This window comes from Hippocampus bargibanti, linkage group LG07 (genome assembly GCF_051943395.1).
Source record: "Hippocampus bargibanti isolate YZ-2025 linkage group LG07, ASM5194339v1, whole genome shotgun sequence".
Taxonomy (NCBI): Eukaryota; Metazoa; Chordata; class Actinopteri; order Syngnathiformes; family Syngnathidae; genus Hippocampus; species Hippocampus bargibanti.
In genome coordinates, this window is record NC_142740.1 from 27,844,187 (window position 1) to 27,870,160 (window position 25,974).

General features: G+C 44.4%; 1 protein-coding gene across 1 annotated transcript; it reads right to left on the reverse strand.

Annotated features, from left to right (window-relative positions):
* Nucleotides 1-23,393, reverse strand: scinla (scinderin like a). Its single transcript, XM_088999834.1, has 17 exons — nucleotides 23,253-23,393; nucleotides 19,921-20,110; nucleotides 15,898-16,052; nucleotides 15,080-15,241; nucleotides 14,857-15,006; nucleotides 13,567-13,653; nucleotides 13,368-13,500; nucleotides 13,110-13,198; nucleotides 12,823-13,038; nucleotides 11,611-11,744; nucleotides 8,763-8,853; nucleotides 8,375-8,545; nucleotides 6,478-6,655; nucleotides 4,710-4,828; nucleotides 3,511-3,588; nucleotides 1,744-1,804; nucleotides 1-1,663 (listed from the first exon to the last, which is right to left on the reverse strand). The coding sequence occupies exons 2-17, from the start codon at nucleotides 20,099-20,101 to the stop codon at nucleotides 1,506-1,508; spliced, it is 2,163 nt and encodes a 720-aa protein (XP_088855960.1). The 5' UTR covers nucleotides 20,102-20,110; nucleotides 23,253-23,393; the 3' UTR covers nucleotides 1-1,505.
* Between the last annotated feature and the right edge of the window lie 2,581 nt (nucleotides 23,394-25,974).

The window sequence follows — 25,974 nt, forward strand, 5'->3', positions numbered from 1 at the left end:
TTTGTTCTCATGTTTATTGAAAAGCCATCCAGATTTGCTTCAAAGCAAAGGAAGAAAGCAAGCGAGATGCCACTGAAAACCTGCGTTGAGCCAAAGGGCAAAGAAGGGGGACGGCGTCCTGCCGGTTCTGCGCCTCTCCCACCAGGAACGCACCCGATTCAGATGTCTGGTTCAGAGTCCTGATGGTTTGAATCAGGTGCCTTGCTCCTGGGAGAACAGCAAAACAAGGGCACGGGGACACTGGTCTAGGCCTGGTCTTTGGTCTCCCTACCTCTTTGGACCGGGTAGAGAGCCGCGTGGGTCTGTTTTGAAGCCGACGACTTGGCCTAACGTGATCAGGACGAGCCATCACCAGTCCAAATTTTTGGGGTGTTTTTACGCGTACACCAAACATTTGAATGACAGGCAGAACATTTCGACATTGGCGGGTGCTTGTTTTTGGTGTCATCTTTGTACCACCTTCGCCAATCGAAAATATATATATATAATAATAATCACCCGGAAGTAACTCAAATAGATAGAGAGCTAGCTAGCTATCCAATCGATAGCCAACAGATACCTAGCTAGATAGCCAGCCTGCTAGATAGTGAATAGATAGCTAGCTAGCGAGCCAGATAGCTAGCTAGCCAACCAAAGCTAAAAGCTAGAAAATAGCTAGCAAATGATAATACTAATACTAATAATAATACATTTGATTTCTAAGCGCATTTCAAAACTCTCAAGGTCACTTTACAGTTACAGGATACGTTTTTCTGTGAGTGAGCAGCAGCAGCCACATGTGCCAGCCTTCACTCAACCCGAAATGACACAAATAGATAGAAAGTTAGCTAGCTAATAGATAACTCATAGCTAACTATTCATCTAGCTAACTAGCTAGCTATCTGGCTTGCTACCTAGCCAGCTAACTATTTGCTATCTATTAGCTATCTCGCTAGTTATGTAGTTAGTTATCTAGTTAGCTATCTTGCTTGCTAGCTATCTATCTAGTTAGCTATAAATTAGCTGTCTAGCTAGCTCGGGTGAGCAGCGGCAGCCACACGCGCCAGCGTTCACTCAACCCGGAATAACTCAAATACATAGAAAGCTAGCTAGCTAATAGATATATAGATAGCTAATACACAGCTAGCTAGCTAGATAGCTAATATGTTTCCTGACTCAAATAGCTAACAAGCTATATAGCTAGTTAGCTAGCTAAATAGATAGTTACTTTAACCCTACTTGCTACTCATTCAAGCACCTTTAATTTTCACTGCCATTCAACAGTACTTTTTTGTGTGTTATGCTAATATCGGGTCACTGTTTACATTTAGAAACTTTTGATAATCAAACAAATAAATGAAATGTGGCTAAATTTGACAGCGCTTTGCCTTTCCGTTCACGCCATTTTTTCTTTCCTTTGGCGATTAGCGACGATTAGCGAGAGAGAAATGACTCCGCCCACTGGATCAGGAGGGATGAAAATGCAGGCGACAGGCGAGTATGCAGCGAGGCAAGCCTTCTTGGTCTTAACGGGCGCCGATGACCACCAGGGGGTCTTTGTCCCACAGGGAGGGGTCCCAGGCCAGGAACCAGCCGGCGAAGGAGGGCGGCTCCTCGCCCTGTTTGATGGTGCTGATGGGAGTCCCGCGACGGCCGCTCGGGTCCGAATTTAAATACTCCTCGGCTGTGGGGTCAAAAGATACAGACATGGTTTGCTAGCGCCGTTGAGGTTCTGCGTCCCAAAAAGGCTCCCGTTTAGCTCACCGATGCGCGCCGCTCCCTTTTTCTCCGTCTCGTTGGCGTCCTTGCCGATCCATACGAAGAGCTGCGGCGGACAAGTCAGTCAAAACGAAGCTCCATGGACGATCAAACCATTTGTGATGGGAATTCCGGCTCTTTTCAGCGAGCCGGTTCTTTTGGCTCGGCTCACTAAAAATAGCCGGCTCTTTGGGCTTCCAAATGGCTACTCTGTCTTTTTTTTGTTGCTTAAACTAATTAACTACCAAAAATCATGTGAGAATTACTTGTGTAAAAAAATAACGCGTGCAAGCCATCTGTACACTTGATGCAAAAAGCTATCAACCCCGCTAAACAGAACACGATTGATGAGGAACTAGGTAAAATTATAGCAGAGAAAGCAAGGCAACTTCACTCGGATATGGTCAAGAGGCAACCTGGAAGTTCGTCATCCATTGATGATTTCAAGGCTAGCCATGGATGGTTCAAGAACTTAAAGCGTCGTACAGGGATTCATAGTGTCATTCGTCATGGTCAGGCAGCCAGTTCTGACGCTAAAGCTGCCAAAGCTTACAAGGAATTTCCTCAAGATGGCCACTGCATTCCATCAAGCCATCAACGACAACCACAAAGGTAAATAAAATGACTTTATTATACAGTACAGTTTATTCCTTTAATTATAATACCATAGCATATTTATTGTACATAAAATAAGGTATATTTTGTGTAGTGTCAAGGCTGAGAAAATTAGAAAGTAGAAAATTATGTTTGATGGGGACCTGAGAACGGATTATTTTCATTTTAATGGTTTCCTATGGAAGATTAATTTTTGGGATACACACTTCTTGCCTTACACACTCTGTCCGGGAATCAATTAAGTTTGTAAGCCAAGGTATCACTGTATGTGCACAGAGAGCATGATTGGTATGATTCGTTGAGAAAGTCTTTTCAGAATCAGAATCCTTCAATGGCCTTCAATGGGGATATTTCCTGCTTGAAATTGCATAGATTGGGTTGCGAGTACGAGTATATTTCCTGAATCTTTGTCATCTACAATTGAAAATGGCTGAAAATCACTTGCAATCATTTTACCCAGTTCTTCATCAATTGTGTTCTGTTTAGCTGGGTTGATAGCTTTTTGCATCGAGTGTCTCAAAGAGCTCTGTGTTGTACATCTTGGATGGAAGTTGTGATATTGCAGCAGCAACAGATGCAGGCAGACACACTCGAAACTCCATTCATAGCTGGTTCCCTTGCTTGTAGTTTCGCTTCAAATTGTACAGATGACTTGTGAGGGTTATTTGTGGAGTGTGATTAATGGGATATTTTAACCTTGCAGTCTACACTCTGCCTTTGAACTATCAATAAAGTTGGAACGAGTGCAAATTTCACTGTGTTTTCTATCCATTTTCTCACTGTAGTTTTTTCTTTGTAGTGCTATCAAGCTCTGTCGTCTCGCTTTCCCGTTTCATGTGCTACTCACAGTGTGCGTCTGTTTCTGTAACCCCTCCCTCTTCTCCTCACTGCTGCGTGTGTCTGTAATTCTCCCCTAACTCCTCTACCACGGATCCTGACCAATCACATTTACATTCGCTTAAAACGAAGATTGGGGGCGGGGAATAGAGGGGGAAAAAAGTCGGCTCCCATTTCTGGCTCCTTATTAGGAGCCGGCTCTCTTTGTTCACTGCAGAGATCCGGCTCGTTCGCGAACGACACATCACGAAAACCGTCCCAAATCCTCTTTTGTCATGTCCAATGTTAGCAAAAAACGATCCGGAAGCGTAGACCGTTTACCTGATGGTGCGTGTCCAGAATCATGACATCGTCAGTCTCCAGGTCCAGCTGTTCCAGTTCTCCGGGGACCTCCTCCACCTGCAAGCCAGACACCCACGTGGCACCCAAAAGTCTTACAGATAGTTCTCAAGATGATATAAGCTGGTTTAATTTGCCACTCAAATGCGTGGAGTACTAGCTATCTACCTAGACAGCTAATAGATAGCTAACGAGATAGATCGATAGCTAGCTGGCGAGATAGCTGATAGCAAATAGATGATAGATAGATGATAGATAGCTCTATAGTGAGATAGCGAGCTAGCTGGACAGCTAATAGATAGCGAACTAGATAGACAGAAATAGATAGCAAATAGATTGATAGATAGCGAGCTATCTAGACAGCTAATAGATAGCTAACTAGATAGATAGAAATAGATAGCAAATACATGGATAGATAGCGAACTAGCTAGACAGCTAATAGATATCTAACTAGATAGACAGCTAGCTGGCGAGATAGCTAATAGATAGCAAATAGATAGCTGGATAGCTAGATAGGGAGTTAGCTAGATAGAGAGCTAAGCTAGACAGCTAATAGACAGCTAATTAGATAGATAGATAGCTAGCAAGCAAGATAGCTAATATATAGCAAATAGCTAGATAGATAGCTAGATAGGGAGCTAGCTAGATAGCGACCTAGCTAGACAGCTAATAGATAGCTAACTAGATAGATAGCTAGCAAGCAAGATAGCTATCTCGATAGCTAACTAGATAGCTAATAGATAGTAAATAGTTAGCTAGCCAGCATATGAAAAAAAATGAAAACAAAGGCAGTTTAAAATAAATATATAAATAATAAATAAAATATAAATAATAAATAAAATATAAATAATAAATAAATAAATAAATAAACAAATAAATACATAAATAAATAAATAAATACGTAAATAAGTAAATAAAACACGCCAGTGTTAACTCAATCCGGAATAACTCAAATCGATAGAAAGTTAGCTAGCTAATACATAGCTTATAGATAGTTATCCAAATAGCTAACTAGATAGCATGCCAGCTAATAGATAGCTACCTAGATTGCCAGCCAGCTAGCCAGTTAGCTAACAGATAACAAATAGCTAGCTAGCATATGAGCAAAATTGGTAACAAATGCAGTTTAAGAAGGAAATGAATGAAAATAAAAAGGGTACAAAGACAAGATTTGTCCTCACTTGGATGCGTCCGCTGGCGTTGGAGCATGCAAAGAGTCTGGGTTGCCACACTTGACTCGTCCGGAGCGCCAAGGAGGTCTGGTAGTCCTTGCGGCCCCCCAGCGCCTTCCAGAAGCTCTCTGCCAGCAACAAGTCAGCAGTGTCACATTGAGGAAACCCATTCGGAGAGCCCTCGGCTGTGCTTGTGAACGTTTCCAAAGTCCTCCTCGGTCACAGTTTGTGCCAGACTCAACTCCATCCCAGCCCTGCACCCCCTGCCCCTTCCCACTGCCACACTCACCCAACTCTGAGTATCTGAGTACACACTACATGCTGTACTATCTTCCTGTATGTCATGCATATTAGGCTATCTATTAGCTATCTACCAGCTGGCTAGCTAGCTTTCTATCTGTGTATTTAATGATGACAATCAGTGTATTAGCAAACTAGCTAGCTAGCTATTAGCTATATAGCCATCTAGGTGGCTAACTATCGAGTGAGCTATCTGTTGGCTATCTATTAGCTATCTACTAGCTGGCTAGCTAGATTTCTATCTGTCTATTTAGTAGTGTGAATCAGTGTATTAGCAGACTAGCTAGCTAGCTGTTAGCTATATAGATATCTAGGTGGCTAACTATCTAGCGAGCTATCTGTTGGCCATCTATTAGCTATTTATTAGCTGGCTAGCGAGCTTTCTATTTACTTCCGGGTTGAGTAAACGCTGGCACATGTGGCTGTCGCTGCTCACCACCAGAAAAACGGATCCTGTGACTATAAAGTGCCCCTGAGAGTTTTGAAAGGCACTTCGAAATTAAATGTATTATGATTTTTTTTTTAATTATGTTGCTCACTTGAGCTATCTAGCTGGCTACCTAGCTAGCTATCTATCTAGTTCGCTGTATATTTGCTATTTATAAGCTATCTGCAGGCTAGCTAGCTAGCTATCTATTAGTTATCTATTCGCTAGTTAGCTAGCTTTCTATGTATTTGAGTTACTTCCGGGTTGAGTGTACGCTGGCGAGTGTGGCTGCCGCTGCTCACCCACATTAAAACTTATCCTGTGACTGTAAAGTGACCTTGAGAGTTTTGAAAGGCGCTTCGAAATCACATAGCTAGCTATCTATTTGCTATCTATTAGCTATCTAGCACGCTGGCTGGCTATCCATTCGCTATCCATTAGCTGGCTAGCTAGCTTTCTAGCTAATTTAATTACTCTCAGCTCATCTACTCCAACATGAAAATTACAAAGTTGGCATCTTGTTTCTGACTTATCTACCTTTCCAGTTGTCTATCTATTTTGCTAGCTATCTATTTGCTATCTATTAGATATCTAGCTCGCTCGCCGGCTATCTATTCACTATCTATTAGCTGGCTAGCTAGCGTTCTAGCTATTTTAATTAATCTTAGCTCATCTACTCCAACATGAACATCACAAAGTTGCCATCTTGTTTTTGACATATCTAGCTTTCCAGTTGTCTATCTAGCTAGCTATCTGGCTAACTATCTATTTGCTATCTATTAGCTTTCAAGCTGGCCCGCTGGCTATCTAGCTGGCTATCAAGCTAGTTATGTTTTCTTTTAACATAGTAAATATTCTGCTGTTGAAACATGCATATTAGCATATTTGACAATAAAGCTGACTTTGAGAAGTTGTTACGGCATTGGATTAGGGAGCGCAGCCGTGCGCGGCAATTCCAAACGAATCCCCAAGAAAAGCGTCTTTCCCGCATGAGACGGTTTCGCCGATGAGACCAAAGTCCTTTGGCTCGACGATGAGAGTGTCGCTAACCGGGCTCCTTGGTCTCGACCGCCTCCACGGGGGTTCCGCCACCCAAGATGGCGACCACGTGCTTGGCGGCCGCCAGCTCCTCCGGCGTGGCCCCGCGACCCTTCCACACAAAGGTGGCCCTGGGCCCCTTGAGCACAAAGACGTCGTTGGAGTTGAGGGAGGACGCGTCCGCCGCCACCTAAGACGCCAACGTCAAAGAGAAACGAGTCAGAGGGATGTGGTGGCGAAAGGGAGGAGAGACAAAAGTTGTTTAGCTTTCGAAGGAAAACACAGAAATAACGCCATAGTGAAAAAGACCACTATTTGATACTAGTTGAACCAAATCAGCCCATTTTCAACGGAGCTTGGGCGCCATCTTGTGCATTTTCTGGGATGCTACATTGGAGTCCTGACGGCTCGAATTGATACGGAAGGACTTCTTTAATGGATTTCAAGCATTTATGCTTTCCTCTTCAGAACTATTTGAATCATATTCATAACTGGATGCGTAACAAGAAAGGATCTTCGCCGAATCTGAATCGATTGTTTTGATTCCCGAGCAAGGCAAGACGTCCTGGCGTGACGTCACAAAATGGGGGCGGGACCTTCTGAAACTCGACATGTCCGAGGTCATTTTGAAATCGTTTTGGGACACTTTAACTCATTTCCATTGGTGTTTTGCATGTGATAAAAAATATCAGCCTGCGTGGTTTGGCTATTTTAGATGCTATAAAACGTTTTTCTGATGTCAGTTAGGAAAGAAAAAAAAATGGTGTCGGTTGTCCTCTAAATAAATATATATATAATTAATAAAATATAAATATATATATATATATATATATATAAATAAATACATTTTACCTTTTAAGACTCGCGCTGAACATTCAGGAAGTCTTGTTTTTGAGTTGGCGACGAGTCTGTACGTGACGTCACTGAAGGACCGCCTCCTGACCGTAAAAAAGACGCATTGTAGCGTCTTTCCATTACGTCAATGTATTTTGCTGTACTGTTTTTTTTTAACCTTGTGTTACACCCAAAAGCTGCCAGCAGAGGGAGTCCAAGCTCCATGGAAGGAATTTATCAGCCTGTGGAAACGGGCTGATTCATTCCTCACAGGAGCTGGTCGCCATTTTTCTGCCTCTTTTGTGGGACGTTACATTGCAGTCCAGATGCCTCAAAATGACACGGAGGGACTGCTTTAATCAATCGATGGCAAACATGTATGCTTTCCTCTTCAGAACTATTTGAATCATATTCATAACTGGATGTGTAACAAGAAAGCATCTTCTCCGAATGTGAAGCTATTGTTTGGATTCTCCAGCAATGCAAGACGTCTTGGCGTGACGTCACGAACTGGGGGCGGGACTTTCTGAAAATGCCCAATTCGCAGCTCCATTTTTTGCAGATTTTGGACACATTTTTATTGGTGTTTTGCATTTGACTAAAAATATCATCCTGCGTGTTTTGGCTATTTTAGATGCTATCAAACGTTTTTCTGATGTCAGTTAAAAAACAAAAAAGTGGTTGCCCTTTAAAATAAAATGTATTATTATTACAGTTAACATCCGACTTACGGCCGGCTCGACTTACGACCACGATCTACAGACCCTATTTTTAAAATATTAATTCTAGGCCTGGCAACGCGACGCGCTAGCAGTTGCGTACTACAATTTTGGCCAGCCAGCCAGCCAGCATCTCACTCTCGCACAACAATCGACTGCGTGATGGCACCAGGGAGGGGGGGGGGGGGGGGGGGGGGGGGGGGGAGTTTGAGAGTCATTTAGCCTCCGAGTCTCTATTCAACATTTTGAATGGATTTCGACTTACGACCATTTGGACTTACGACCGTTTGGTCGGAATGGAACTCGGTCGTAAGTCGGATGTTACCTGTATTATTATAAAAGCAGTGAGCACCCACCTCCACGGCCCGGGCGGACTTGGTGGAGCTCTGTCGGATGTGGAAGAGTCGGGTGACGTTTGGCTCGCTGTTGCCACCCTTGCGGGACGTCCCGCCAAGGTGCGCCACCAGGGGCTTGCCCCCAAACAGGCTCAGGAGGTGAGGAGGTTCTTGGCCCTGAGTCACACGCACCTGGACCACAGGGACAACAATGCCGCGGCGCTGTTAGCTTAGCGCAGCGCCGGCCCGTCTCAATAGTATTGGAGATCAGTGGCCTCGACGTCCGTTTCAAAGCGATCCCGCTTCACAAACATGTCAAGCGAAGGCGACAGACTCCCGGCGATGGAGAACCCTTTAAGGTCTCACGAAACGAGGAAGCGCTTGTTTTATGGGTAAAAGTCAGTCTGACCTGCGTAGCCACGCCTCCCATGGAGTCGTCCAGGGCGACGGCCAAGATGGCGGAGGCTCCCAGCTCGTCTTTACTACACTTGGTCCCTTGCCTGAAGGGGGGGCAAGACAGTTCAACGCTCCGATCTCAATGCTAACATGCTAACAATGTCCAGACAGACCATATGTAGATGATGTGCTTCTCTCTGCCGGCCAACCGGTACGAGTAGAGCAGCAGGTAGCAGTCGCCGCCGAAGAACTGGCCGTGGGTGGCCGGGTCCACCAGAACGCGGTCGCCGCCCTCCACGCGCCACACCTGAACCACGGAAAGCAGTCTGAGGCGGCGCGGACCCAGCGGAAGAAGTGGGGCCATGGATGTATCGTGATACCTTGGCTTACGAACTTCATTGGTTCCCAGACAGAGTGTGTATCCCAAAAAAATAATTCCCCATAGGAAACCATTACAATGAGAATAATCCATTCCCAGGTCCCCATAAAATATCATTTTCTACTTTCTAAGCCTTAAACCTACACACAATAGACCTTATTTTATGTATAATAAATGTGCCCTGGTATTATAATGAAAGAAATAAACTGTACCGTATAATAAAGTGGTTTTATTGACCTTGGTGATGGTCGTTGATGGCATGAAGTGGCTGCTTTCATCAGCATGAAACACTTGATGAGGAACGTAGCCTTCTTCTTCCACCATCTTGAAGAATGATTCCCTGTAAGCTTTGGCAGCTTTGTCGTCAGAACTGGCTGCCTCACCATGACAAATGAGACTATGAATCCCTGTACGACACTTAAAGTTCTCGAAGCATCCGTGGCTAGCCTTCAAATCATCAATGGATGACGAACTTCCAGGTTGCCTCTTGACGATATCCGAGTGAATTTGCCGTGCTTTCTCTGCGATCATTTTACCTAGTTCCTCATCAATCGTGTTCTGTTTAACTGGGTTGATAGCTTTTTGCTTCAAAGTGTACAGATGGCTATCTGGTTATTTGTGGAGCCTGATTGATGGGATTTTTTAACCTTGCAGTCTACACTCTGCCTTATCAATAAAGTTGAAACGAGTCCAAATTTCACTGTTTTCTCTCCATATTCTCACTCTCTCTCTGTCGTCTGCCTGTCACTTTAATGTTTACACCCCCCCTCCCCTCACTGCTGCATTCTTGACCAATCACGTGGCTTTAACCGACGACTGGGGGCGGGGAATAGAGGACAAAAACGAGTCGGCTGCCATTTTCTTGTTAGGAGAACGGGCTCGTTCGCAAACGACACATCACTCATTGTGGCGCTCTGTGTGTATCCCGAAAAATAGTTCGTATGCCAAGGTAAAATGTTGATAAATGTAACGTTCGAAACGTTCGTAAAGCAAAGTATCACCGTACCTGCACTTTCCCAGATCCGTCGTCCGGCATGCCGTGCTGGGCGGCCATCCGCTGGTTGCCGTGGAGAGTGGAGGCGTCGAAGGGGATCTGCGGGACCACGGCGATGCTGCCCCTTACGTACGCCTGACCCACGCCCGTGCTCTCGTCTTTGTCCAGCCAGTTATGGAAGAAGTCCTTGAACAGGGTGCTCTCGGCGCCTTGCGGCAGAATCTGGACCTGTGGCGGCGGGACACGCGTCTCAGACGGCGCCGCCTCCGTGGCTAAAATTGACGCCGCCCAACGCTTACCTGGCACTTGTCCGAGTAACCCTTGTCGCTGATGAACTTGTTAGCCATGGTGAGCGCGGCTTTGCGCTCTTCCGCGTTGGAGTCGCGCCCTGCGCACAAGCCGCCAGCGTGAATTCCAGCTAACGGACTAGCCGTCAACGTCCAAAGCTCACTTGGGAACAACTGGACATTTGTTTTTGAACGAATCTGGAATGGGACTAGACTACACGGTTCCTTTGATTTCACGGGGTAGCCAAGGTTGACAGGTATGCTAGCTACCTTTCCAGAAGAAGATCTTGTGATCTTTGCCGTTGTCCAGGATGTAGCACTCCTTGTTGGAAAGCATGTCCTGCTTGAAAGGGTTTTTGGAGGCCACCTCCTTCAGCGACATCTCGCCCGTAGCGTTGGACACCTGCGCGGGAATGCGTTAGCCTGTTGCCTCAGCATCTTTGCTATGGTGTATTTGCCGCGCCGTTACCATGTAGAGCAATGCGACGCTTCTGTGCTTGTGAGCCACGTGCGCATCGGAATGCCCCGCAGGCAGATCGGGTTTCGGTCCCAGAACCTGAGAGAGACAACACACCACACCGGCGGACTCCAACGACTGCGGTTGTCACGGTGCCATGGATGTGCAGAGAAGGACGCGAAGCCAGATCTGAAGCCTCGGGGACGCAAAATCTAGCTGTTAGCTGTCTATTAGCTAGCTAGCTTTGTATCTGAGTTACTTCCGGGTTGATGTGAAGGCCTAGCTATTAGCTATCTATTAGCTATCTAGCTTCCTATCTGACTTACTTAGCTATCTATTAGCTGTCTGTTAGCTAGCTAGCTTTCTATCTGAGTTACTTCCGGTTTGAGTGAAGGCCCAGCTAGCTATCTGTTAGCTATTTAGTAGCTATCTAGCTCTCTATCCGAGTTACTTAGCTAACTATTACCTGTCTGTTAGCTGGCTAGCTTTCATTCTGAGTTACTTCTGGGTTGAGTGAAGGCCTAGCTAGCCATCTGTTAGCTATTTATTAGCTGTCTAGCTTTCTATCCGAGTTACTTAGCTAACTATTAGCTGTCGCCTCCCATGGAGTCGTCCAGGGCGACGGCCAAGATGGCGGAGGCTCCCAGCTCGTCTTTACTACACTTGGTCCCTTGCCTGAAGGGGGGGCAAGACAGTTCAACGCTCCGATCTCAATGCTAACATGCTAACAATGTCCAGACAGACCATATGTAGATGATGTGCTTCTCTCTGCCGGCCAACCGGTACGAGTAGAGCAGCAGGTAGCAGTCGCCGCCAAAGAACTGGCCGTGGGTGGCCGGGTCCACCAGAACGCGGTCGCCGCCCTCCACGCGCCACACCTGAACCACGGAAAGCAGTCTGAGGCGGCGCGGACCCAGCGGAAGAAGTGGGGCCATGGATGTATCGTGATACCTTGGCTTACGAACTTCATTGGTTCCCAGACAGAGTGTGTATCCCAAAAAAATAATTCCCCATAGGAAACCATTACAATGAGAATAATCCATTCCCAGGTCCCCATAAAATATCATTTTCTACTTTCTAAGCCTTAAACCTACACACAATAGACCTTATTTTATGTCTAATAAATGTGCCCTGGTATTATAATGAAAGAAATAAACTGTACCGTATAATAAAGTGGTTTTATTGACCTTGGTGATGGTCGTTGATGGCATGAAGTGGCTGCTTTCATCAGCATGAAACACTTGATGAGGAACGTAGCCTTCTTCTTCCACCATCTTGAAGAATGATTCCCTGTAAGCTTTGGCAGCTTTGTCGTCAGAACTGGCTGCCTCACCATGACAAATGAGACTATGAATCCCTGTACGACACTTAAAGTTCTCGAAGCATCCGTGGCTAGCCTTCAAATCATCAATGGATGACGAACTTCCAGGTTGCCTCTTGACGATATCCGAGTGAATTTGCCGTGCTTTCTCTGCGATCATTTTACCTAGTTCCTCATCAATCGTGTTCTGTTTAACTGGGTTGATAGCTTTTTGCTTCAAAGTGTACAGATGGCTATCTGGTTATTTGTGGAGCCTGATTGATGGGATTTTTTAACCTTGCAGTCTACACTCTGCCTTATCAATAAAGTTGAAACGAGTCCAAATTTCACTGTTTTCTCTCCATATTCTCACTCTCTCTCTGTCGTCTGCCTGTCTCTTTAATGTTTACACCCCCCCTCCCCTCACTGCTGCATTCTTGACCAATCACGTGGCTTTAACCGACGACTGGGGGCGGGGAATAGAGGACAAAAACGAGTCGGCTGCCATTTTCTTGTTAGGAGAACGGGCTCGTTTGCAAACGACACATCACTCATTGTGGCGCTCTGTGTGTATCCCGAAAAATAGTTTGTATGCCAAGGTAAAATGTTGATAAATGTAACGTTCGAAACGTTCGTAAAGCAAAGTATCACCGTACCTGCACTTTCCCAGATCCGTCGTCCGGCATGCCGTGCTGGGCGGCCATCCGCTGGTTGCCGTGGAGAGTGGAGGCGTCGAAGGGGATCTGCGGGACCACGGCGATGCTGCCCCTTACGTACGCCTGACCCACGCCCGTGCTCTCGTCTTTGTCCAGCCAGTTATGGAAGAAGTCCTTGAACAGGGTGCTCTCGGCGCCTTGCGGCAGAATCTGGACCTGTGGCGGAGGGACACGCGTCTCAGACGGCGCCGCCTCCGTGGCTAAAATTGACGCCGCCCAACGCTTACCTGGCACTTGTCCGAGTAACCCTTGTCGCTGATGAACTTGTTAGCCATGGTGAGCGCGGCTTTGCGCTCTTCCGCGTTGGAGTCGCGCCCTGCGCACAAGCCGCCAGCGTGAATTCCAGCTAACGGACTAGCCGTCAACGTCCAAAGCTCACTTGGGAACAACTGGACATTTGTTTTTCAACGAATCTGGAATGGGACTAGACTACACGGTTCCTTTGATTTCACGGGGTAGCCAAGGTTGACAGGTATGCTAGCTACCTTTCCAGAAGAAGATCTTGTGATCTTTGCCGTTGTCCAGGATGTAGCACTCCTTGTTGGAAAGCATGTCCTGCTTGAAAGGGTTTTTGGAGGCCACCTCCTTCAGCGACATCTCGCCCGTAGCGTTGGACACCTGCGCGGGAATGCGTTAGCCTGTTGCCTCAGCATCTTTGCTATGGTGTATTTGCCGCGCCGTTACCATGTAGAGCAATGCGACGCTTCTGTGCTTGTGAGCCACGTGCGCATCGGAATGCCCCGCAGGCAGATCGGGTTTCGGTCCCAGAACCTGAGAGAGACAACACACCACACCGGCGGACTCCAACGACTGCGGTTGTCACGGTGCCATGGATGTGCAGAGAAGGACGCGAAGCCAGATCTGAAGCCTCGGGGACGCAAAATCTAGCTGTTAGCTGTCTATTAGCTAGCTAGCTTTGTATCTGAGTTACTTCCGGGTTGATGTGAAGGCCTAGCTATTAGCTATCTATTAGCTATCTAGCTTCCTATCTGACTTACTTAGCTATCTATTAGCTGTCTGTTAGCTAGCTAGCTTTCTATCTGAGTTACTTCCGGTTTGAGTGAAGGCCCAGCTAGCTATCTGTTAGCTATTTAGTAGCTATCTAGCTCTCTATCCGAGTTACTTAGCTAACTATTACCTGTCTGTTAGCTGGCTAGCTTTCATTCTGAGTTACTTCTGGGTTGAGTGAAGGCCTAGCTAGCCATCTGTTAGCTATTTATTAGCTGTCTAGCTTTCTATCCGAGTTACTTAGCTAACTATTAGCTGTCTGTTAGCTAGCTAGCTTTCTATCTCAGTTACTTCCGGGTTGAGTGAAGGCCTAGCTAGCTATCTAGATTTCTATCCAAGTGACCAAGCTATCTATTAGCTGTTTATAAGCTAGCTAGCTTTCTGTCCGATTTACTTAGCTATCTATTAGCTGTCTGTTAGCTAGCTTGCTTTCTATCTGAGTTACGGGTTGAGGCCTAGATAACTATCTGTTAGCTATCTATTAGCTATCTAGCTTTCTGTCCGAGTAACTTAGCTATCTATTAGCTGTCTGCTGGCTATCTAGCTTTCTATCTGAGTTACTTCCGGTTTGAGTGAAGGACTAGCTAGCCATCTGTTAGCTATCTAGCTTTCTATCCAAGTTACCAAGGTATCTATTAGCTGTTTATAAGCTAGCTAGCTTTCAATCCGAGTTACTTAGCTATCTATTAGCTGTCTATTAGCTCGCTAGCTTTCTATCTGAGTTACTTCCGAGTTGAGTGAAGGCCTAGCTAGCTATCTGTTAGCTATCTATTAGCTATCTAGCTTTCTATCCAAGTTATTTAGCTGTCTATCAGCTAGCTAGCTTTCTCTACGAGTTACTTCCGGGTTGAGTGAAGGCCTGGCTAGCCGTCTGTTAGCTATCTATTAGCTATCTAGCTTTCTATCTGAGTTACTTCCGGGTTGATTGAAGGCCTAGCTAGCTATCTGTTAGCACGCCAACGTCACCTTGATGACCCCCTCGGGCTCGTCTCCCTCGTCGATGAGGTGCAGCTGGGCGCGCCCTCGCCGCTCGTTGTCTCGGATGTCGAGGGCCAGCTGGGTGGCCTTTAGCCGCTCGTAGCGGTTGCTATCGCTGCCCGCCCAGTGGTAGATGTCCTGCCAATCACACCGGGGCAGCCTATCAGCGGCGAGCGGCGGGGAAAGTAGGCGGCGCCAAAGCTTCTTCCACCTGGCCCAAGTCGATGATGAAGCAGTCGCCCCTGTTGAAGCTAGCCCAGGACAGGTCCACCTCGGTGGCGCGCACCTGGTGGCGACCTTTCACCTGCAGCAGACGCTTGACCTGCGTCTCATTGGTCACCACGTTTTTGAAGCCGGAGGCCACGCCCCCTTTCTGAAAGCCACGCCAAGTCAGGCGAAGTGACAAAAAAAGTCACGTCATCGTAATAATAATCATCATCAATTTCATTTATAAGCGCCTTTCAAAACTTTCAAGGTCACAGGATAAGAAGTTTTTTTTTCTGCGGGTGAGCCGCGGCAGCCACATGTGCCAGCGTTCGTTCACTCAACCCAGAAGTAACTCAAATAGATAGAACGCTAGCTAGCTATATAGCTAATGGATAGCGAATACGTAGATAGCTAGATAGCCAAAACTGTTGATAGTGAGCTAGATAGATATATAGCAAATAGATAGCTAGTTAGTTAGTTAGATAGCAAATAGATAGCTAGCGAGGTAGCCAGCCTTTCAAAACTCTCAAGATCACTTGATCGGTTTTTCTGTGGGTGAGCAGCGGCAGCCACACGCGCCAGCTTTCACTCAACCCGGAAGTCACTCAAATAGATAGAAAGCTAGCTAGCTAGCCAGCTGATAGTTAGCCAATAGATAGCTAGCTAACTAGATAACCAAATATGTTTCCTGACTCAAATAGCTAGCCAGCTAGATAGCTAATAGATAGCTTGCTAGCTAGATAGCTAATGATTCCTGACTTGACTTGAAGATTGCATTGGTCATTTAACTTTATCATAAGACCACGCGCGACGAGATGCTACCTTGTACTTGAGTCCATGTTTGAAGTATCCGACAAAAGTGTTGGACTCTTCGCCTTGGTGCTCGGTGAACTGAACGGCGGCGCCCCCCAGGGAGTTGTCCAGTTGAACCATCAAAATGGTGGCCGCGATTTTCTCGTCCTTGGTCGTATTCGCCCCTACGGAGACCGACGGACAAACGGCGCAGTGAGATACGGCAGGCGGAGGGCGTTGCGACCTGTCAATCGGGCGGGCGGGGCAGGAAATGCCTTCCAACGGCGGCATCCAAGTCGCAGCCCGGCTAGCAGATCCACCATCTGATCTGATTGGAAAACCGGTTTGGTGGGCTTCTAACTTCAAAAAGAATTCAGTTGATGTGATCAGGGAGAAGGAAGTCTTACTACCTATTGGTCCATTCCTGCAGTATGACGATGGGCGTCTTATGAAAAATTACAGCCCAAACTCTCTGGAGTCTGCTTTGTTTTCATTACAATCCGACCTGTTTGTTTTTTTTTACCAGCAATATTCGGTTCTAGATCTAACTGAGCGCACCTGAATGCACCACTCAATTATCAGACAGACGGAACGGATTATATATTTTTACATTGATTGGGATGAGAAATGTTGTTTTGGTTTTTGAACTTTTAATTTCTCGACCAATTCGGTTTGTAACCAAAAATGTTGTTGTGTCTGGATTTACAAGCTTCCTTCTATGTCACTTCCTGGTGTTGCATCTAATTGTTACCAACGCATTATCCTTGTGTCGCGTTCCATTGTAAGTGGGCGGTATGTATTGTTCAATATCGCTAAAAATAAAATAAAATACAATAAAATAAAACAGACGGAACGGATTAACAATTTTTACATTGATTACAATGAGAAATGTTGTTTTGGTTTTTGACCTTCTCATTTTTTGGCCAATTCAGTTTTCAACCAAAAATGGGTTCTGGAGCAAACGAAGCGCACCTGAATGCACCACTCAACTCCCCTTCCCTTCCTTCTATGTCACTTCCTGGTGTTGCGTTTAATCATTACCAACGCATTACCCGCAGAGCCATCCGGATCGCTGGCGATCCCACCCACCCCTCCCACAGCCTCTTCAGCCTGCTGCCATCGGGTCGGAGACTGCGGAGTCTCCGAGCCAAAACCAGCAGGCTCAAGGACAGTTTCTGCCACCAGGCAGTCCGGAGACTCAACTCCCTCCCAGCCCTGCCCAGCCTGCCCCTTCCCACTGCCACATTCACCGAACTCTGAGTACACGCTACATGCTGTACGATCATCCTGAACTCTATTTTTTTTGTTATTTCTCATTAGACAAGACCTCACTTCAACCCTTTCTAGTTGTTTGTTTTGCAATTACGACATTACGTCACTTTATGTACATCACTTCCTCACTTTACATATGTCACTACCTCACTTTACATACGTCACTACCTCACTTTCCATACGACACTACCTCACTTTACATACAGAAATTACATGTATTGTCTGTTGTCAATTGTATGTCTTTTTTAGCCACGTTATAAGTGCCTTGCATGTCTTGCACGCTGGGTCCGAGAGGACATTAATTTCATCTGTGCTGTATGTCATGCATATTAGCATATTTGACAATAAAGCTGACTTTGACTTTGACTTTGACTTTGATTATCCTTGCGTAGCGTTCCATTGTAAGTAGGCGTGTATGTATTGTTCAATATCGCTTAAAAAAAAGACGGAACAGATTAACAATTTTTACATTGATTACAATGAGAAATGTTGTTTTGGTTTTCGAACTTCTCAGTTTTTTTCCTTTTCAATCAAATTTTTTTGTTTTTTTTTATGTCTGAGAAAATGGGTTCTATCTATTTGAGTTGCGCCAGCGTTCACTCAACCCGGAAGTAACTCAAATAGATAGATAGCTAGTCAGCTAGATTGCAAATAGATAGCAAATAGATAGGAAATATCTAGCTAGTTAGGTAGCGAGCTAGATAGCTAGCTAGATAGCTGGATAACGAGATAAATAAATATTTTTTCTAGGACATTTCTCGTTCAGTATAGTAATAATAATAATAATAATAATAATACATTTGATTTTTAAGCGCCTTTCAAAACTCTCAAGGTCACTTTACAGTCGCCGGACAAGTTTTTCTGTGGGTGAGCAGTGGCAGCCATACGCACCAGCGTTCACTCTGCCAGGAAATAACTCAAATACAAAGAAAGCTAGCTAATATATAGCTATCAGCTAGCCAGCTAGCCAAACAGATAGCTAATAGCTAGCTAGACAGCCAATATATAGCCAGCTAGACAGATAACATATAGCAAATAGATAGCTATAATAATAATAATAATAATAATAATAATAATAATAATAATAATAATCCATTTGATTTCCAAGCGCCTTTCAAAACTCTCAAGGACACTTTACAGGCATAGGATAAGTTTTTCTGTGGGTGAGCAGTGGCAGCCACACGCGTCAGTGTTCACTCAACCCTCTCATAGAAAGCTAACTAGTCAGCTAATAGATAGCTAATAGCTAGCTTGCTAGCCAGCCAGATATCTAATAGATAGCTCGCTAGACAGCTAGCGAGCCAGCTACATAGCTAATAGCTAGCAAATAGCTAGCAAATAAAGTGCTCGCTAGGTAGCCCGCCGGATAGCCCGATAACTAGCCAGCCACTTATTGGATAGCGCAAAATGTATAAAGAAGAATTTGAAAGATGATTCTATCTTTTGCTCCCAACTTTCAATGTTGCAGCTGTCGATTGCAAATGTCCCCGTTGTGGGACTATTAAAGGACAACCGACACCTCCGGACAAGTTGCGTCCATCATTTGTAAAATGACTTCAAATGACTTCTACTGAGCGCATTGGACAAAGATTCCACTGCATATTAAAGCTAGATTTGACCTTTTAAGACTTGCGCTGAATATTCCGGAAGTCTTGTTTTCAAGTAGATGACCCCTAAGTGACGTCACGGAGGGAACGCCCCTTACTGACAAAGCGACACACAATGCATTTTGGGTAGTTTTTTTCATATGATAACATCGTGCTGATGTCGAAATTAGAAGGAAAACGACATCATCAATAACGCCATGGTGAATCGTTGTGTGTTGCACCAAGACTACTATTTGATACTAGTTGACACAAATTCGCAGCAGACAAGTCAGCCCATTTCCAACGGAGCTTGGGCGCCATCTTGTGCATTTTCTGGGCACTACATCGGAGTCCAGACGACTCCAATTGATACGGAAGGACTTCTTGAATCGATTGCAAACATGTATGCTTTCCTCTTCAGAAGTATTTGAATCATATTCATAACTGGATAAGTAACAAGAAAGGATCTTTTTCCGAATCTGAAGCCATTTTTTTGATTCTGGAGCAAGGCAGTTTGTGAAGGAGGATCCTGGTGTGACGTCACGAACAAGGGGGCGGGACTTTCTGAAACTCGCCATCTCCGAGCTCATTTTGTGGCTGTTTTGGGACACTTTAAATCATTTTGATTGGTGTTTTGCATTTGACTAAAAATATCAGCCTGCGTGTTTTGGCTATTGTCAATACCATAAAATGTTTTTCTGATGTCAGTTAGGACAGAGGTCCCCAACCCCCGGGCCGCGGACCGGTACCGGTCCGTGGGTCATTTGGTACCGGGCCGCGCAGAAAGAAGAAATAATTAACATAATTTCCGTTTTATTTATTATCTGAGTCCGAACTATGTTTTATTTTGAAAAATGAAAAATGACCAGATTACATCCGACTATGACTTGACACATGTCAAAACATTTGTTTAGCTATATTTTACGTTTTAAGACTCGCGCTGTTTTTGAGTTGGTGACGAGTCATCACGTGACGTCACTGAAGGAACGCCCCTGACCGAAAAAAAGGACACATTGTAGCAGTCCTTCCATCACGTCAATGCATTTTGCTCTACTTGGCTGGGCTGAAAACTTCGTGTAGCACCAAAAAGAGGCAGAAGAGGGCGACAAAGCTCCGTGTAAAGAATTAATCAGCCTGTGGAAACGGGCAGATTAATTCCTTACACGGAGTATTTTGGGTGTTTGTGTGCGTTTACCGATCCAGGTGTGCACGTTGTACGACGGCACGGCGCTGGTGTGGAGGACGATGTAGGAATCTCCCATGTAGAAGCTTCCGTACGCTTCTTTGGGGACCTCGTTCAGGTTCATCTTCTCCACGCGCCAAATCTGAAGGCCGGGACGCTTCCCCGCGGACTCAAAAGCTTTGTCGGTCGGCATCTTTTTCACCTGAATCAAACAAAAACTTGCTCTGAGCATCTTGACTTTGTGATTGGACGTGTTTCTTTTTTTTTTTTTGGGGGGGGGGGAGGGGTTGTTGTTACCTTCATGCAACGACAGATCATAATAATAATAATAATAAATATCATGATAATAATAATAATAATAATGTAATGAATGAATGAATGAAATGTACATTTCACAGCAGCAAAGTGATGACATTTCTCTCCAGTTGTACATGTACATATCTTTACAGAGCATATATTTGATTAAATGCTTATTTTTTAGTACAAACCAATACAGGTTACTTCTACAAGCCTAAAACATTTTAGACATGTGACTGTAAAGTGACCTTGAGAGTTTTGAAAGGTGCTTAGAAATGAAATGCATTATTAGTATTACTGTATCTATTAGCTCAAATAGCTAGAAAGCTAGCTAGCTAGCTAGCTAGCTAAGCTTTCTATCTATTTGAATTCAGTATTTGAAAGCTAGTTAGCTAGCTAATAGACAGCTAATAGATCGCTAGTCAGCTAAATAGCAAATAGATAGCAAATATCTAGCTAGCTCTGTAGCCAGCTAGATAGCTAGCTAGATAGCTGGACAACTAGATATTTTTTCTCCTTCAGTATAGTACTAATAATCATAATCCGTTTCATTTCTAAGCACCTTTCAAAACTCTCAAGGTCACTTTATAGCCGCCGGATTTGTTTTTCTGTGAGCAGCGGAAGCCACACGTGCTAGCGTTCTCTCCACCCGGAAGTGACTCAAATACATAGAAAGCTAGCTAATATATAGCTAATAGCTAGCGAAATAGATAGCTAATAGCTAGCTAGACAGCCAATATATAGCCAGCTAGACAGAGAAGAGATAGCAAATAGATAGCTAGCTAGGTAGCAATAATAATAATAATAATAATAAAACATTTCATTTATCAGCGCATTTCCCAAACTTGATTGAGCTCTCGTCAATGTTGTATTGATGAGATTTGAGATCAACCTTGATGGCCTGCCAAGGCTTTGTTTGGATGAATGTTTGTGATGGCAAAAAAGGGTTTGGTGATAATGAGCGTTATGAAACAACGCGGCGCGCCCGTTGACACACCCACACGACGCCTTGGCCAATGGCCATCATTATTCACCTTTCTCCAGATTTCATAATAATAATAATAATAATACATTCAATTTATAAGTCCCTTTCAAAGCTCTCAATGACACTTTACAGTCACAGGATAAGAACAAAAGACTTTAAACTCAGAATTCCAACTTTTAACTCGGGATTCCGACTTTTAAGTCCGATTTCCGAATTTCAACTCAGAATTACGATTTTTTTTAACTCAGAAGTCCAACTTTTAACGTTAGGATTCCGATTTAACTCAGAATTCCGACATTTAACTCTGATTTCAGATTTTTGACTCAGAAGTCCGACTTTCAATTTAGAATTCCGACTTCACTCCGAATTCCGATTTTTAACTTAGAAGGGCGACTTTTAAAGTCAGGATTCTGATTTAACTCAGAATTCCGACTTTAAACTCAGGATTCCGACGTTTAACTCCGATTTCTGAATTTCAACTCTGATTTCTGAATTTCAACTCAGAATTCCGATTTTTTAATTTCGAAGTCCAACTTTTAAACTCAGAATTCCGACTTTTAACTCACATTTCCGACTTTTAACTCCGATTTTCGATTTTTAACTCCGAAGTCCGACTATTAATTTAGAATTCCGAATTTCAACTCAGAATTCCGATTTTTTAATTTAGAAGTCCAACTTTTAAACTCAGAATTCCGACTTTTAACTCACATTTCCGACTTTTAACTCCGATTTTCGATTTTTAACTCCGAAGTCCGACTATTAATTTAGAATTCCGAATTTCAACTCAGAATTCCGATTTTTAAATTCAGAAGTCCAACTTTCAAAGTCAGAATTCTGATTTTTATCTCCGAATTTCAACTCTGATTTCTGAATTTCAACTCAGAATTCCGATTTTTTAACTCAGAAGTCCAACTTTTAAACTCAGAATTCCGACTTTTAACTCACATTTCTGACTTTTAACTCTGATTTCCGATTTTTTAACTCAGAAGTCCAACTTTCAAAGTCAGGATTCTGATTTAACATAGAAATCCGAATCGTTGTGCTAAATTCATCCTCTCTACTTGAGAACTAATTTAAAGCAGATTCTTTACTTACAGACAGTGTATTGTCGGTGTTCAAAGAGCTGACATGTTTCCGCCTTCGTCGGAGTGTTCGGACACTCCGACGAAGGCGGAAGTAGACGCCGAAACGTGTCAGCTCTTTGAACACCGACAATACACTGTCTGTAAGTAAAGAATCTGCTTTAAATTAGAAATCCGAATTCTAACTCTGATTTCCGATTTTCAACTCAGAAGTCCGACTTTTAATTTAGAATTCCGACTTTTCACTCCGAATTCCGATTTGTAACATAGAAGTCCGACTTTTAAAGTCGGATTCTGATTTAACTCAGAATTCCAACTTTTAACTCTGATTTCCGAACTTAAAGTCAGAATTCCGACTTTAAACTCAGAATTCCGATTTTTAACTCAGGATTCCGACTTAACTCTGATTTCAGAATTTCAACTCAGAATTCCTACTTTTAACTCAGAATTCTGACTTTTAACTCAGAATTCCAACTTTTAATGCAGAATTCCCACTTCTCACTCAGAATTCCAATTCTTAACTCAGAATTCCGATTTTTAATTTGAATTCCAACTTTTAACTCTGATTTCCGAATTTCAACACAGAATTCCGACTTTTAACTCAGAATTCCAACTTTTAACTGAGGTTTCTGACTTTCAACTCAGAATTCCAAATTTCATCTCAGACTTCCGACTTTTAACTCCGAATTCCCATTTTTAACTCAGAAGTCTGACTTTTAAAGTCAGAATTCCGACTTGTCTCAGAATTCCGTCTCTTAACTTATGATTCCAACTTTTAGATTTCTTGTCAACGGCACAACCATCCCTGACGTCGATTTCATCTTTTATGGCCGTAAAGGCACACAGTGGAAAAAACAGATCAATCAATCAATCAATCAATCAATCAATCAATCAATCCAAAAAGGGGCTTCAGGAACGCCGATTAGAATCATGACAACGACATAAGGATAAGACGAAAAGTGTTGCGGTGGCGCCGTTACCTGCTGCTGTCGCTGCTGACGAGGGAAGACGATTGAATCGCTTTTTCTTGCAGTCTGTGTGACTTCCTTGAAGAGCGGCCATTTTATACACCTCGTAGGAAAGGGGGGGGGGGAGCTATGTAGGGGGGCGTGGCCTCAGCCCCACCTTCAGCACGGGCGCCGCGCCAAAGTGAAAGACAAAAGAAAGCCAACAAATGCATGCCTCGCCTCGCCGCGACTTTCGTTCATTCTTGTCGCTCGTTCAGCCTCAGGGGGAAAAAAAATCAGTTGGCGCGGGCCACGAAAACAAACGCCACCACCACCGCCGCTGGCCTCGCCGCTGGCCTCGCCGCTGGCCTCGCAGCCGGCCTCGCAGCCGCCCTCGCCGCCTTCTGGACAAGCTCAACATACTTGGATTGGATTGGATGTACCTTTATTCGTCTAGCAGTGGAGAAATTGACATTTCACAGCAACCCGGAAGTCAGTCAAATAGATAGAAAGCCAGCTAGCTCGCTCATAGATAGCTAATAGACAATAGCTAGCTAAATAGCTAATGTTTGGATTGGATTGGATCTTCCTTTATTCGTCTGGCAGTGGAGAAATTGACATTTCACAACAACCCGGAAGTCACTCAAATAGATAGAAAGCGAGCTAGCTAGCTAATAGATAGCTAATAGCCAATAGCTATCTAGATAGCTAATGTTTGGATTGGATGTACCTTTATTCGTCTGGCAGTGGAGAAATTGACATTTCACAACAACCCAGAAGTCACTCAAATAGATAGAAAACTAGCAAGCTAGCTAATAGCTACCTCGCTAGCTAGCTATCTAGTTAGCTATCTATCTATTAGCTGTCTAGCTAGCTCACTATCTATCTATCTATCTATCTATCTATCTAGCTATCTAGCTATCTAGCTAGCTAGCTATTAGCTGTCTAGGTAGATCGGAGTTCACTCAACCTGGAATAACTCAAATAGATAGAAAGTTAGCTTGCTGGCTAATGGAAAACTAATAGATAACTAGCTAGATAGAAAGCATATAGATAGCTAGTTAGGTAGCCATCTAGATAGCTAGTTAGCAAATAGATATCAAATCGATAATTAGCAAGGTAGCCAGCTAGATAGCTAGTATGATAGTGAGATTAGCTAGCCAAAAAATAACTAGTAGATAGCCAGCTAGAGAGCTAGCCAGCTAGCTAATAGATAGCAAATAGATAGACAGCTAGATAGCCAGACCGATAGCAAGCTCGATAGCTAGATAGCTCAAGTGCAAATTGTGAGTTTGTGCTAACAATCCCCCCTTTTTTGCTCTGGTTTTGCCGGTTTTGTTTTGCCATTTTGGCTTTTTGTGGGAGCCGTTTGAGAGCAAAGTCGCCAAAATGTTTCGTCAGCCAACAAATGAAGTCAAGCTGAAAAATCAAAAGTTTGTTCAAATCTTCTTCAGGTGGGTGGAAAGAGTGTCAGAAAAGGATCATTGCCAGCATCGTTTTTGACACGCGACAATTTGAGATTTTGGTTGACACGTAAAACGACGCGCAGGCCCCCAAACCTTAACTTTGACACACCAATAATCCAAAGAATAATAATCCATTTCATTTCTAAGCACCTTTCAAAACTCTCAAGGTCACTTTACAGTCACAGGATACATTTTTTTTTGTGGGTGAGCAGCGGCAGCGTTCACTCAACCATAGATAGAAAGCTAGCTAGCTAGCCAATAGATAGCTAATGATAATGTTAATAATAATCCATTTAATTTCAAAACTCTCAGGCTAGATACCTATATACAGTAGTTCAGCGATCGCGAGCTAGATAGCCAGCCAGCTAGATAGCAAATAGATAGTAAATAGCTAATAGAGAGCTATATAGCGACTAGATAGGCAGCTAGATAGCTATATAGTTCATCGATAGCTAGCTAGATAGCCAGCCAGCTGGATAGCAAATAGATAGCAAATAGCTAGCTAGCTGGATAAAGAAATTTTCAAACTAGACCCACTAATGAATTATCTTCTACAGACTGTCCACAACAAATTCCTTTAAAAGAAGTCCCCTTTAGGCCATCGGAAAATGTGGTAAATTAGCCTCAGGTGTGCCTCTGACGGGGGGGGGGACGCCCTGCCCCACTCCTGCCAAACGCTCAAGCTAACACGAATACATAATCAAAAAATAAAGTCCTGTGCAAACAAAGCCATCCACCACGTGAAGTGGTTTAGCCGGTTACACAAGTCGGCGCGCGCTCGCACGGCGTTGCGCGGAAGAATGCGTCGTCATGTCGCTTCACGTTAGCGCGACGGGTGCCGAATCAGCACATTGTGCCTCATTGTGGAGCGCGAACACAACACGCCTAATCCCGCCCTCTCTACCAGTCCGCAAAGAATGGCACGCATGAGTGAGCGCGCCCTGGCGTCCCAAGTTGACTTTGGAAGCCCATCAAACCCGCTTGCGTGGAGGGCGTGCCGCCCGCCCGCCCGGATCGCAAAAGTTGATCTGGGGTGAGCAAAGTCGTTGGGTTTGCTCAGATTCTATTTCACTGGCATTCCTCCGTGAAACCGGGTTCCAATCCGGGGTACGGCCACTCGTTTCATTTGGGCTGCCTTTTACACGCCTTTGGCTCACCCAATCTTGTCATGTCGAGTCAAAGTCCGTCCAACCGTCCGACTGTCCGACCTTCCGACCCTCCGACCGTCCGACTGAACCTCAGACCCTCCGACGGACCGCCCAGACCGTCTGGACCGTCCGATCGTCCGA

Excerpts from the sequence above, each read along its gene's own strand:
- scinla (XM_088999834.1), bottom strand. The coding sequence starts at position 20,101 with ATGCCGACCGACAAAGCTTTTGAGTCCGCGGGGAAGCGTCCCGGCCTT. Across the intron at positions 15,242-15,897 it reads AACATGGACTCAAGTACAAG|AAAGGGGGCGTGGCCTCCGG; the intron begins GTAGCATCTCGT and ends CGTGGCTTTCAG. Across the intron at positions 3,589-4,709 it reads ACGCCAGCGGACGCATCCAA|GTGGAGGAGGTCCCCGGAGA; the intron begins GTGAGGACAAAT and ends TCTGGCTTGCAG.